We start from the raw sequence: 13161 nt of genomic DNA on the forward strand, positions 1-13161 counted from the left end.
CTGAATCTCATTTTCAAATCTTAGCATAAATTGAGAATGAGATGTGAGATGGCCTTCAAGAATCAAGGGGAAATAGAATTGTGCATTTCTTTTTGTGTCTATTTTGCTAGTGTCTGAAAGAATTACTCTACTTTTGAGGAAAGCCCGATGAGGAAGGACAAGGTATTAAAGCCAGCTGAATTGCAGACTCTATATATAGCAAGCTCTGTTCTGTGTCCTAGAGCTATAACAGTCTCAGGTTGGTTTCTAAGATGAACAATCTTTAGTACTGGATTGAGGTCACAGATCTAGCAGCATCCATATTCAAAAATCTTTGATGCAAATTGTTACTCTTTCCAGTGCTGCTTCCAGTGCCAGAGCTTCAGGAATTTTTATTCCACTTAAACAAATGTCAGTAAGTGTTCCAGGATGCATAATTAATCATTTAGAGGTTTTTAAATCTCCTTTTCAAGTAAATATTGACTTTGTCTCTCTGTGATAAGAATGTGTTTAAAATTGCAAACGCCATGAATTTATGCTGGATGGGAACACTGTATTGGATCTCCAAAAATGAATTGTGGAAAAAGTCTCTTTTCTTACTAAAGATTCAAGGTCAGTTGAATTAGGAAAAAGAATTGCTAAGGGAATATCTTTCCTAATAAAATATATCATCATATCTGTATTCTTGAGAGAAAGAGAAATATGACTTTGCTTCCGTTTATTTCTGATAAAAGTAATATAGGAGTGGCTTTTAAAAATTTTTATTTTAATGTCAGCTTTTTTTTTGCAAAAGGAGGAGTCAGAATGGTCTTTCTGGGGATGTGCTCTGCTCTTCAAAAGAGAATAATGTATATACTAGACCTCAGCATCCATGGGTATATTCATACAAGTCTATGCAATCTAAAAATCATAGAATAAGCAGAGTTGGAAGAGACCCACAAAGGTCATCAAAGTCCAACTCGTGGCCCTGCACAGCACCATCCCCAGGAGTCACTCCCTGTGCCTGAGAGCATTGTCCAGATGCACCCTGAGCTCTGCCAGGCTGGGTCTGTGACCACTGCCCTGGGGAGCTGTTCCAGTGCCCAAACACCCTCTGGGTGAAGAATCCATTTCTGATACCCAACCTAAACCTCCCTGGACACAACTTCAGGCCATTCCCTTGTGTCCTGCCACTGGTCACCATAGAGAAGAGATCAGTGTCTGCCCCTCCTGTTCCATCACAAGGAAGTTGTAACTGCAATGAGGTTTTTCCTCAGTCTCCTCCAGGCTGAACAGAGCAAGTGTCCTCAAACGGCTTCCCCTCAAGGCCCTTCACCATCTTTGATGCTCTCTAATAGCTTTATATCACTCTTATATTGTGGCACCCTAACCTGCACACAGCACTCGTGCTGAGGCTGCACTAATGCAGAGTAGAATGGGACAATCCCCTCCCTCAACCAACTGGTGAGTGAGTATTTGATGCACTTAGAATCATGAGATATGCAAGGATATTCACAACCACTCAGAAGACTGATTTCTGTTGTGATTATAGAAAAATAATTATTGTTTATGTAATTTCACTAAGTATTAGTTGTCTAAAAAGAGTTGAAAGAACCCAGTATTTATTTATAGAGGGAGTTTAATATATGAATCTATGCATAAGTGTTGTATTCACACTTAAAGATATAGACAAGGCAATTAGCCTTTGTTATATGGCTGAATAGTAAATAACACAGTGACTGTGTTCCTGGTTAATCTTGATCAATCTGTAGATCTTATACAAAGTGCATAGGTCTGATTCATAACAAATACATAGAACCCAACCACCTCATATGTATTAGGGAACCCAAACTAAGGATACAATGAGAGTAGAGTTGCTCTTCATAGGAACAATTAATCTGATGCACTGATCTTCAGCATTAGCTGTGTGGTATTCTTTCAGATTGCTCAGATCACCTAAGATCATACATACCTCTGGCAATGGTTTTAGAATGATTTACATTGCTTAAACATAAATTTTACTTATAAAAGGTACTGCCTGCTGATCTGGTTTTGGACTGTGTATTTTCATAATTTAGTAGTTGTTCTTACAGCATTCTTCTGCAGGATGATGCCAAATGAGATGTAACATTTTTTCCTGTCAGAATGACTGTACTTTCAAGGACAGAAGCCTGGATTGAATCCAAAGATCTGTCGGACTCATCACTGACGAGCTGGAATTACTATGGTTCTCTGTGGACTAAGCAAAACCCCAGCTTGTCCCTATAGACAAGTGGAATACAGAGGAGCCCTTATGTCATAGCTGATGAAGGCTTTCTCTCTTTTAACTGCTCCAGGCAAATTGGTCTTGACTCTAAAAGCTAACGAGTACTAGTAAGAAGCATTTTGCATTCTGAATATAGCCACAGTATTATACAGTATACTCAGCCAGTGTACTTCTAGATAAGTAGTCCATAAGGAATGATGAAGCCAGACTGGTTAGGTAAAGGTCAAATGCAAAGTTACCTTATATATGACAGATTTTTAAAGTAAAGCATAACTGATTTCCTATTCCATTGTGTGACATCATCCTGAAGTCAATGTGTTTCTCCTTTTGGAGTTATTTAAAGTGATGTAACTATTAAGACTATCTGGATAAAAGTACATACCCTCAAGAGAAATTGATTGCAGCTTTGAGTAAACAGAGTTCTAGCTCAGTTAAAATAGTTCGTGTGACTTCTGTTCTGGTTTAGTTTTAGATATTACCGTAAAGATTATTTAATTGGAGAAACTGAGTGCTCATCAACATGTTTTTGCTAGATAGATTCTTTCCCAAACTGGGTATGCATAAATTTGCATGTAGTTACACATGCACAAACTGTCCAGTCTGAAGAGTTGTAGGATGTGCCTCCCAGTGGTCTATGTCAAGACCTGGTTTCTCTAATATTTTTTAATATAGATGTCTTAACCTCAGAGACATACAGCTACACAACTGTCTCCCAGGCTACTTCACCTACTTTGCTGACTGATCCACCTTGGTCTTCTTAACCAATCACACACTGTCTTACACACCCACATTACAGCAGCAGCCTCTGATCCAAGGTCTCCCTCCAGTTTCTGGTATGCAGACCTCATTTGCTCCATTTCCTGGCCAGACAGACATATATTCTCAATAACCCTCATCTGGCTCAGGTGCGGGTAGTTTGGCCCTCATACATGCACACAGGATAGAGGCCCCTGTCCAGGGAAATAGAATCAGAATTTAGAAAGATTGAGTGACCAGCCCATTGTGCTGCAGAACCAGCTATACACAACTGGTCAACCCTTTTTGTCCCCTTATCCCTGTATCTCCTCAAACTTGTTCCTCCCCAAATCACCTAAGTCCATCCCTTTCTCTGCCTTCGGTTCCTTCCTAAATATCCCATTGGAAATCCTACTGAATCTGTGTCCCATAGCCCTAGACAGTGGTGTCTCTCAGCTTGAATTGTTATCCAGCATTGTTTCATGTTGATATGTGTCACCCTTAGGCAGTGGGGTGGAGGCTCTCACAGCACAGTTTTGAGAGAGACCCCAACAAAGTGTGTCTTTGCCTGCTGTGGTGCTGCTGTACCCTGCTGGACTTGCATGGATGGGCTTTTCATGCACTGGTGATCTTCTCTGATGAGCTCCAGAGTAGCAGGGCTAGGGCATTACTTGATTCTCCAACTCTCTGTTGTCCCTTTGTGCTCCTTTATAGATAAACAGGAGGTGTTCATCACAACCTAACATGTGAATAAGAATTTGTGTAGTTTCCAGTCATCTCAGTACTATTCCAGCCGTTCTTTGGGCACTTCACAATCGTAATGTCCTCCTTTGCAAGTTCTATAATTTCTCATCTCAGGAGTTCCTTTCAAGTTGTCACTTAAGTCCTAACTCCATCAAAATATGCTTTTGTAAAACCTTTTTCTTTCAATTGCATTCTTTTATCCTGAGGTTATTCAGGATAAGGCCATATTGAATATTATGAGGTTATTCAAAGGGTAAGTCCATATTGTATCTCTGTAAAGTCCATCATGACTAATCTATTCTGGATAGCCAGGACTTTGGTGTGGGTACACACACAGTTTGTGGTAATTGGCAGCAGAGCCTCATCCCTAGTGGGCTGCAGCTGTGAAAAGCAGGTGAACAGCATTGAAGGTAATGAGACCTGGAGTGCCCAGGTGTACTGACCAATCATGAGAGGGAACAGAAGGCACACAGGTGCAATGCATGTACTATGAGGGGTATAAAAGGTTGGGCTGAAGAACAAGAAGGGCAGCTGCTTGCAGCCTTCTGATGTGGTATGGTGCTACTCCATATGGGTTGAAGCCTTCTGATACTGTATGGTGATGCTCTGTGTATTGTGGACTTCTTGACTGTGGTGTGTGCTGCGACACTTTGGTATTTCTGTGTCTGGCTTCCTGCCTCTCCTCAGCAACACACTGACTTTCAGTCATTTATAATCAACCTTTCCATAGTGCTTTCCACTGGAGAAGCAATGGATGGCAGGTTGGACTAATGATGGCATGGGTATCATTGTTCTCTAACCAAAAATGCAGTTAGTAACAGCAAGAATGGTAAGTGAGCATGTATCTCTGAGGCTATCTGTTGGACACTAGGTTACTTGCATAATTTTAAATGCTGCCACTCTACTCCAAATTTTAGTCTGGGTGGATGTAGCCTGTTAAATCTGCTAGTGTTCATTTAGTAATGATTCTTCACAAAACTTGAAAAGTAATAAATACTGCTAAGGTACTGTTTTTTGAGTCTTACGTTGTTGGACATGGTCCTGTTCTTCTACATGTTTTTTTTTAAATTACACTTTTTACTTCCATGCTTCTGTTATCACTCAAAGTGTTGATCCTGCTGTTTGCATATTTGGAAAGAGATCTTTTTCTAACTCACTTTTGTAGCTAGCTCTAAGTATAGTAATGACCAAAGGTTGTATACTAAATAATCACACTCATAATGTGTATTGCTCTTGCTATATCAATTAGAAATCACAAATTGAAGACACTCAGTATGGAAATGAGATCACAGTTTGGTGGAATCCTCCAGTTTTGCAGACTTACACTGAGGCCAAGACTGTAAACAGATCTAGGTTAAAGAAAGCAAGTGGAATAAACTGCTTTAGAACCTGAACTTGAGTAACATCCATAATCCCATGAATAAGTTGAAAATTAATTTTGTTGTATTATTTATATTGAGGAAACTAAACAAGAGGAATCAAAATGAAATAAGTGCGTTCAAAATTGAGTCACATTTCACACTGATATGTCAAAAGCACTAATTTAGAATTATATATACAAGAAATGTTTAGCATAAGATCAATATTAACTAAATTGATAAGACATTTTCCATTCCCTTTATTTTTAATAAAAATTTTAAAAAATTATTTTAATTTGAGACTTTTCACTCTGTTGCTTCATGCAACAGGTTTTTTTGATAATGAAAAGAAAACAAAAGATAGCCTTAATCAAAATATCATCTACTTTTCTTACTTTAATACCTATAAATGCTCCTGTTTGAAATTAATCCTAAAATACATTTTTCAGGTTTTTTTGCATGTGCAATTATTTTTTAGACTTTAAAGTGTGACTTTCTAAAAAAGTTTTATCTGCTACTAGAGGCAAATATTTACTTTCTTTGAAGTCATTTGAAGACATACATCAAATTCAGCAGAGGAGTGTTCATAATAGGTAAAACCATCCATGAAAAAGAAATATATATATTTTTATAGGATAATATATTTGGCATAGCACTGGATTCTAACAAAGAGGAATCCATAGAAAGAAAAATCACATGTAGTAAAAATATATGCTTCTATATTTGATAAGTAACATTATTAAGTTATATGGGTTAGAGCAAGAGTTGTCCATTTGGTGTATTTGTGCATAAAATAGAGAAGAGGAGATATTTTTCTGCTGTTCACAATAAGTAATATAATTATTAGGTATCTGAATGATGATACATATTATTGTGTAAAAGATTGCATTTTCAAAATTCTCTGTTAAGTTGTCCATGTACTTTGTATAAACTGAGTTTACGCAACTGAACATGTCTATGAATGTAGGCAGAGCACTAATAAAAGCCTGGCCATGGGTTTAAGAAAATTTAGTCAGTGTGTTTCTGCCAGATTACCAAAAAGCATGGAAAACTTGGGGGATTTTGGCTCAGAACAAGACAAATTCCTGTAATGTGTATTTATTCTGTGGAACACAGGAACAGTAAGAGGCTGTGTAAATCTGAACTGGTTTCTAAGGCTTTTAAAAATGCTTTTCCTTGTTTACCAGGAATATTTTCCTTTCATCTTAGCAAAACTCCCATGTAAGGGCCAGAAATATTATTGCATAGTCATGAAATAGTATAATGATTATGGAATGATATAATGCAGATATATATATATATAGAGAGAGAGAGAAGAAATGTGATGCAAAAGTTATGCATACCTTGCAAGCATAGTTCTTGTACTATTGGTGGAGAGTGTGTCTGTGTGATGACTAACTGGAAAAAGCTTTTATTTCCTTGCTTTTCTATTCATATGTGTGTAACAACAGCCACTTCACAATTATTTCTTTCCAAAAAGCATAGCAAAATAAGAAATCAATTGACTAACCATCATTTTCTTTTATCTGTCATTTTCATGTGTCTTTTAAAATTCTACTCTTTATATGTAACTACTTAGGCTCATTAAAGAAAACAACAGTAATTTTCTTACCAAGTAAAGAGTATTTTCAATTAATATTTGACATCAGTTCATGTAAGGTCAGTATTCTTTGTCCACAATGAGAGCAGACTGTTGAGATCTTTCCGCTTTTAGCAATAATGTAAATAGTATAACATTTGTTTCTTTATGCCTTACTTTAGCAAGATGTAATGGAAGAAACTAATTGATCATCGTATTTTAATTCACCATTGAATGAAAACTAATTTTTTTCCACAAAAAGTAGGTTCAATTACTTTTTAAAAATTAAGTAATGGGAAGGTTTAATTTACTGATGTACATGGGAAAACAAATTCCTAACTTAGTAATGCGTGCCACATTAAGAAATTTGGTTGACTGCATCACTAGAAGAAATTTGCTTTTGAAAGCATTCAATATTAACTATTCTGAAGAGCTGCTAATTTTCTTTCAATGAATATTCTTTTCTGGCAAATGAATGGTGGTGTTTGTTTTCTGCCAGATCCTCTTTTGTGTTACTATTTTTACAGATACTTTAATACACAGATAAATCAATATATCTAATGATTCTTCACATATCGTATATGTTTATGATACCAAAGGAGGGATCTTTAGGTTTTCCTCAATCTCTATTCTATTCTAATCTTTTGTTTGAAGTCAGCTGCTATCTATGGAGCTTATATATGACTGGACTTCTGTCCTGCTGTGTTCTAAAGGCAAGAGAAGAGCTTTAGCTGAAGCTGGGAGTTTTAGGATGTAAGGATTTTTGTTCAGATTGTCCAATTTGAATTTAATTTGATTCCCAGTTATCAAAGCATAAATATCCTGTGTATATATTCTGGACCTGTTGCAATGCAGGACCTTCTGGGAGAGGATTTCAGCACAGGCCCAAGGGAAGCCAAGTCCTGCTTGTGTTTGCTGTGTTCTGTACTTTGATAACCACACTGTGATTTTAAGCATGCCTTTGTGTACCCTTTGGGAGCTGACAGTGATTAGTCTGTCCATCCTGTCTGGTGTCTCTGGTGTCATCAGCATTTACTCCTTGCCTTTGGTCCTTTGCCCCTCAGCTGCCCAACCCGTGTGTCATGAGGAGTTTGACACAGGTGCATTTATGTACTCTCTAACAAAGTCTCAGGTTTTTTTTTTTTTTAAGTCGATATAGTTTCAGTAGAAAAATATTTCCTAAGACTGGAGTCAGGAAGTAAAACAATGCTTTAATTAGTGAATGGATTAAAGAAGAAAATTAGAGTTAGGGGAGAACAAATGAGGGTTATCTTAGGGAATTTTGGTAGGAGTTTGTAAGTTTTTCTTTGTTTTTTTTTTTTTTTTTCAATTCATGGTGCCTAGTGCATCATGAACAGTACATGAATTAATGGATCCCTGCACTTTAAAAAAAAAAAGCCAATAGACAAATCCTAACAACTCTAAGTCAAACCAAGCAAATTATAACCATATCATAACTATATAAATTGTTCTGATTGGTAGTGGTTTTTTTTGTAATATTTTAAATCTTACTTTCTATGCCACTCCTTGTTTTCTTCATTCTCCTATAAACTGGTGTATATATATCAAAGGATGAAAATATAATTCAATAAATAAACAATAATTGATAAACACTGTGCAAAAGTATGAGAGGTTGTACCTCATCAATAGATAAGGACTTATTTCCTTCTAATAGAAAGGAATGGTTGTCTTTGCCATAAAAATAACATCTGTCTGTTGCAGAGGAGCTCGCAGTTCAGGGACTCAATTTTTACTATTCCTTGAACTTAAAATTATTTCCTCTAATTGAAAAGATTAGAATGACTTGTCTTATCTGTAAGTTGCCTTCTGTAGAAAAGATCATCTGTAGATGTCTGAGCAGATTTTTTTAAAAAGCTGCTTTTTCTTTTCTTTGCTTCTTTGGACCCAAGAAAATAATTCAATCCTGTTCTTCCAAGAAATTAAATTGCAGAGAGAGGTGAGGTACCCAGCATTATGTAGAATTATGCTCAGTGCAGAACACAATGTTTCACACAAATAATTCTGTATGCACACAGTATTACTTGTAGGAAAACAACTGCTTAAGTTTATGAGCTAATGAATCATTCAAGTACACACAATGAAAAAGAGACCAGTCTACATCAGTATTCCCTTGTGTGGATATATATATATGTACAAATATATATATTCCATTTTATAGGTAATAAAATGCAGATTCAATGGTAAATCTTAAAAATCATTTGTTAAGTATAACATGTCATTTTACTGATGTAGATAATGAAAAATGACAGTATGAAAAATTCTTTTCACTTATTAGCTTCAAATTATTTTCTTTAAACAACAGCACTTAATTCTAATGTATGAAGTGAAGGGAAATATGTCTTCCCAGTGACTATTTAGCACTGTATTAGAAACTAATGAATATAGACTAATTCAGGAATCATTATTTTGTATTCTGGAAGTTTTAATACTAATGATGAAAACTGTTACGGAAAAGTAAATTGCCTCTGTCAAGGATACAATCGGTTTCAAATTTGCTGCTTGCTGCTTCTCAATGCACCTCTGTTATCCAATTTCCAGGGCTTGGTTTAGTTGTTGGTTTTGGTAGATTAGCAGCCACGTTTTCCACTTTGAAATAAAATATGTCCTTTACTGTTTTTTAGAAAGCCCATAATAGATCATGAGACTGGTTAAACAGGACGTGTAATGAGGCTGTCTGTAAAATACAGCAAGATAACAAAACTTAATTTAATTAACTTATTTTTGAAAGTGCATCTAATTTATTTAAAAAATATAATCGGCTAAAGTGAGAACTAAAATATCAAGGTAAATAAAAAACCCAGATTTCCTGCCCCTTTAAGCAATATGATTGGTTCTCACTAATCTGATGTTTGTTTGGTTCTAGACTAACTGACCTAAAGACAATGAGTACCTACTTGTGGAAAAGTAGTACAAAATCAGATGATAACCTCAGTGTAATTACCAGAGTAATAGAGGGAGAACAGTTCTAATTGAAATGACTATTCTGTTATTAGTCTTTGAGTCTGCCCTACATAAAGTTCATGACTCTTATATAGATGCATGTGTTAAATTATTTTTATAAATAAATTATATTGATATCAAGATGACACTTGCTATTTTAACTTTCTTTCAAGGTAATTCATCTCTTAATGTTTAATCACACTTGTTGCAGAGATCTTCAGGTTATTTGTAGATCAAATTTCTGACACTTCTGTACTTGCCAAGCCAAAAAATTAATATCACAATTTTGCTTTATTTGCAGCATCTGGCGAGGACCAAACATAAACTGCACTGACAGTTCGGGTTATACTGCTTTACATCATGCAGCTTTAAATGGACACAAGTAAGTGCCTAACATTTCGTTTTTATCATTTTTAGAATGATACTTAACTGTGTAATGCAAGAAAACATATTGTAGCTCTGAGGTTTGTCCCAAAAATTGACAAACCTTGACATATTGAAGTGCCTTTTTTCCAAATGGAATGAATTAATATAAGATGTTTTGACAGTGTCATCAATATCAATAAGTAGTAATGACAAATGGGAAATGTAGTTTAAAAGCCATTGATTCTATACTGCTTCTTCCAAATTCTTCCTCGGTTTGGGGGAAATTTAGCGTTGTTGCTGCTGGTCTTGGCTGTAGTTTTCATTGCTGGGAAATTGCAGCAGAAAATATTGTGTTATATTTCTGTATGTATGCACATATGTGTAGAGTGTGAGCATTTCAGGAAGCAATTGTGTGAAACAAAGAACAGTAGAGATTAATCATTATCAAAGCAAAAGTAACATGGAAAGAATATTTAGTAATTATACCCTTGAGAGCAAGGAAAAAAAAAGGGTATTTTCACTAAATAAAGTTTTGACATAAAGTTTTGGTTAAACTTCTCTGTGGGAGATGAGGAATTGATCCAAACCCAGAGGAAATTAAGACTGGTCCGCATGCATTTTAATGTGATTTTGGACTGTCCATAAAATAACACATAACTGTTGTTTATTTATCTTACTCATAGCAGAATTTTTGCATTGTTCGAATGAAAAATTTAAACTTTAGGATGTCTTCAATTGTATTCTAGAAAGGTGCCTGTTTCCTTTAGGATGGATCAATTGTTTGATGAATATGGGATGTATTTTCTAAATAAATATATAATGTGAACTCTTGAACTAGATATTGTGCATTTTTCAAAGTTTAGCTGTGTAGGAAGGTTCAGAATCATCCATTAATATATTTTTACTTCCACATAATTAGGCCTAAGTTCTTAAAATGGTCTGTTAATCTCAGCATTTTTCTTCATTATTTATGGATTCTTTTGCTATTGCTGATTTTTGACCAACCAAATCCCAAGCACTGACTTGCAAAGATTGCTGATTTTAAATAGATGAAAACTGGGATTGGTATATTTAATACTAGCAATACAGTAATAGTTACACAGAAAGTTAAAAATATTGCTGTATAAACACTAAAACTATCAGAGGTTCAAGTGAATTCTAGCAATATGAAGTCTGAAAACACACAAAAGCCAAATCATGATTTTAGACTAAGTATTGACCAAACTTATTCCAGCGTCAGGGAGGACTTAAAAATGTGGACTTATGTACAGCAGCAGATATAACTACAGCCTTTGAAAAGTTCTGTGTTGGCTGCCAGGACCCCTTACACTCTCAGCAGGATAAGTAGCATTAATTGAAATCACAATTATACCTTGTTATATTAAACTGGAATACATCTTGAGATATTTTGTGATAAATCATGAGGGTTTCAGGACCTGTTGTTACCCAAGCCATTATACTGATCCTGCTGCAATGGTAGCATGGACAGCAAGAGAACTGGACAGATACCTGGTGGTCCTAGTTTTGTTATTTTAGTCATTACAAATAACCAATACATTACTCTCTATTTGAGTTTTCAGACTTGATATTCAAAATGAAAATGGCATACGATTATTTGACACGAGAAGTTCCTGTCTTTTAAAAACTTCTGGGACTTTAATTTTTCCCACTTTACACTAGGTTGAATGTGAGAGATTTCAGAGTTTTTCAAGAAAAGCAATAATTCAATGATTTGTGGCTGGGATACTTGGACACCATTGTTCAAATCTTGCTTGATCACTGAATGTGATGAATGCCCTCCTTCTTGGCCATTGTGGGATCATTTTCTTTCTTTGTGAAACTATTCTGCTTTATATAAGTAATTAATTATATCTGGGACAGGCACTGGAATCTGTTTCCTAAGTAATTTCACTTAGCCCAGTAATGTTACTGGGCTAAGGACTTTGTCTCCTCCTCTCTGAAATGTATTTGTACAAAATGAAAAAGTTCTGCCAAAGGACTAAAAAAGACTCATCCTAGATAAGTGTGATGGGTCAGGGCATTCTTGAAGGATGGAGGAGATGCGTGTTCTATTTTGTAACTCAAATCTCATAATAGACTCTTCCCAAAAATTCCTGTATGTTTTAATCTATAGATTTCATCTGTGCAGAGCTTTTCTTCTGATCTTCTTCTACTCAGCTCAGTTTAGGCTTCCTTTGTTTGGTGCTCCTTTCAAAGGAACCGCTGTGTATGTCTAGCTCTCATTGGATGATTTACTGCAAACTATTATTTAATGGGAAATCTCTCAAACCTTATGTGTACTAAAAAGTTTCCCTCAGGAGTCATTTTTCTGGAACTTTTTGTGCAACAGGAATCTTTCTGTAGTGGACCTGCTCTTTTTTTTTTTTTTGGCTGTTCTCATGGAATTTGACCTTGTCAGGAGTAACCAAAATTCAGCTTAAATTTTCCTCAAAGCTTAGATGTGATGACTCCAGTATCTTTTGAAGTCAACTGGCAGTTTCTTTTGTGCTGGATATATTCCCTCATAACTCATCACATTTGTCTTTCAATATGCAATTAAATAAGGTTCTATCAAGGTTGGAAGAATAACAGCATTAGATTTATTTTCTCTCTTAATTTGTGGTAATTTCTTTGTCATAACATAGGCTACATTAAGTTCCCTCCCCTCAATGGTTTTTTTGAGCCAAATCAGTAAGTCTTTCCATATTTGTAAAAAATGTGCATAGAGCTGCCCACACTGGATCATAGATTCTCTTAGCTTAATAACTAAGGAGGCCAGACTGTGTCAAACTATGAGACTACAAATGCAGCAGCAAGACAGAATTTATTTACTTTCTGACATACTTGGTAATATTATCGTACCACACAGCTGATTTTTAGTTTAGCTTTTGAAGTTAAGTACAGGAAACTGCTTAAAAATCAGGGATGCAATATACCAATTTATGCTAATCTTTCACTTAATGTGTGATAAGCCATGCCAAAAGGAATATAAAGAGAATTAAAATGGTAATAAGTCACTTTTCCCCTCACTGCTATAAGACAGCTGAGTGTGGAAAATGAAAATAACTTCTATGTATAACTTCTATGAAATAACTGCTATGTCATAAATCTAGCTAGATCATCATTAAATTGTTTCCTAAATATCTTTGAGATAATGCCTTAAAGAAGAGGAAAGACTATTACTTAGCCTTACA

General features: G+C 35.5%; 1 protein-coding gene across 8 annotated transcripts in view; it reads left to right on the top strand.

Moving 5' to 3' along the window:
- The window catches only part of ANKS1B (ankyrin repeat and sterile alpha motif domain containing 1B), a 408202-nt gene that overhangs the window by 35743 nt on the left and 359298 nt on the right, over positions 1-13161 (top strand). For all 8 annotated transcript variants that reach the window (XM_058022133.1, XM_058022128.1, XM_058022125.1 and 5 more), the window contains exon 2: positions 9903-9983. In XM_058022133.1, coding sequence (XP_057878116.1) covers positions 9903-9983 — 81 coding nt within the window. The remainder of the gene's footprint in view (positions 1-9902; positions 9984-13161) is intronic.

Source organism: Melospiza georgiana, chromosome 4, assembly GCF_028018845.1.
Source record: "Melospiza georgiana isolate bMelGeo1 chromosome 4, bMelGeo1.pri, whole genome shotgun sequence".
Taxonomy (NCBI): Eukaryota; Metazoa; Chordata; class Aves; order Passeriformes; family Passerellidae; genus Melospiza; species Melospiza georgiana.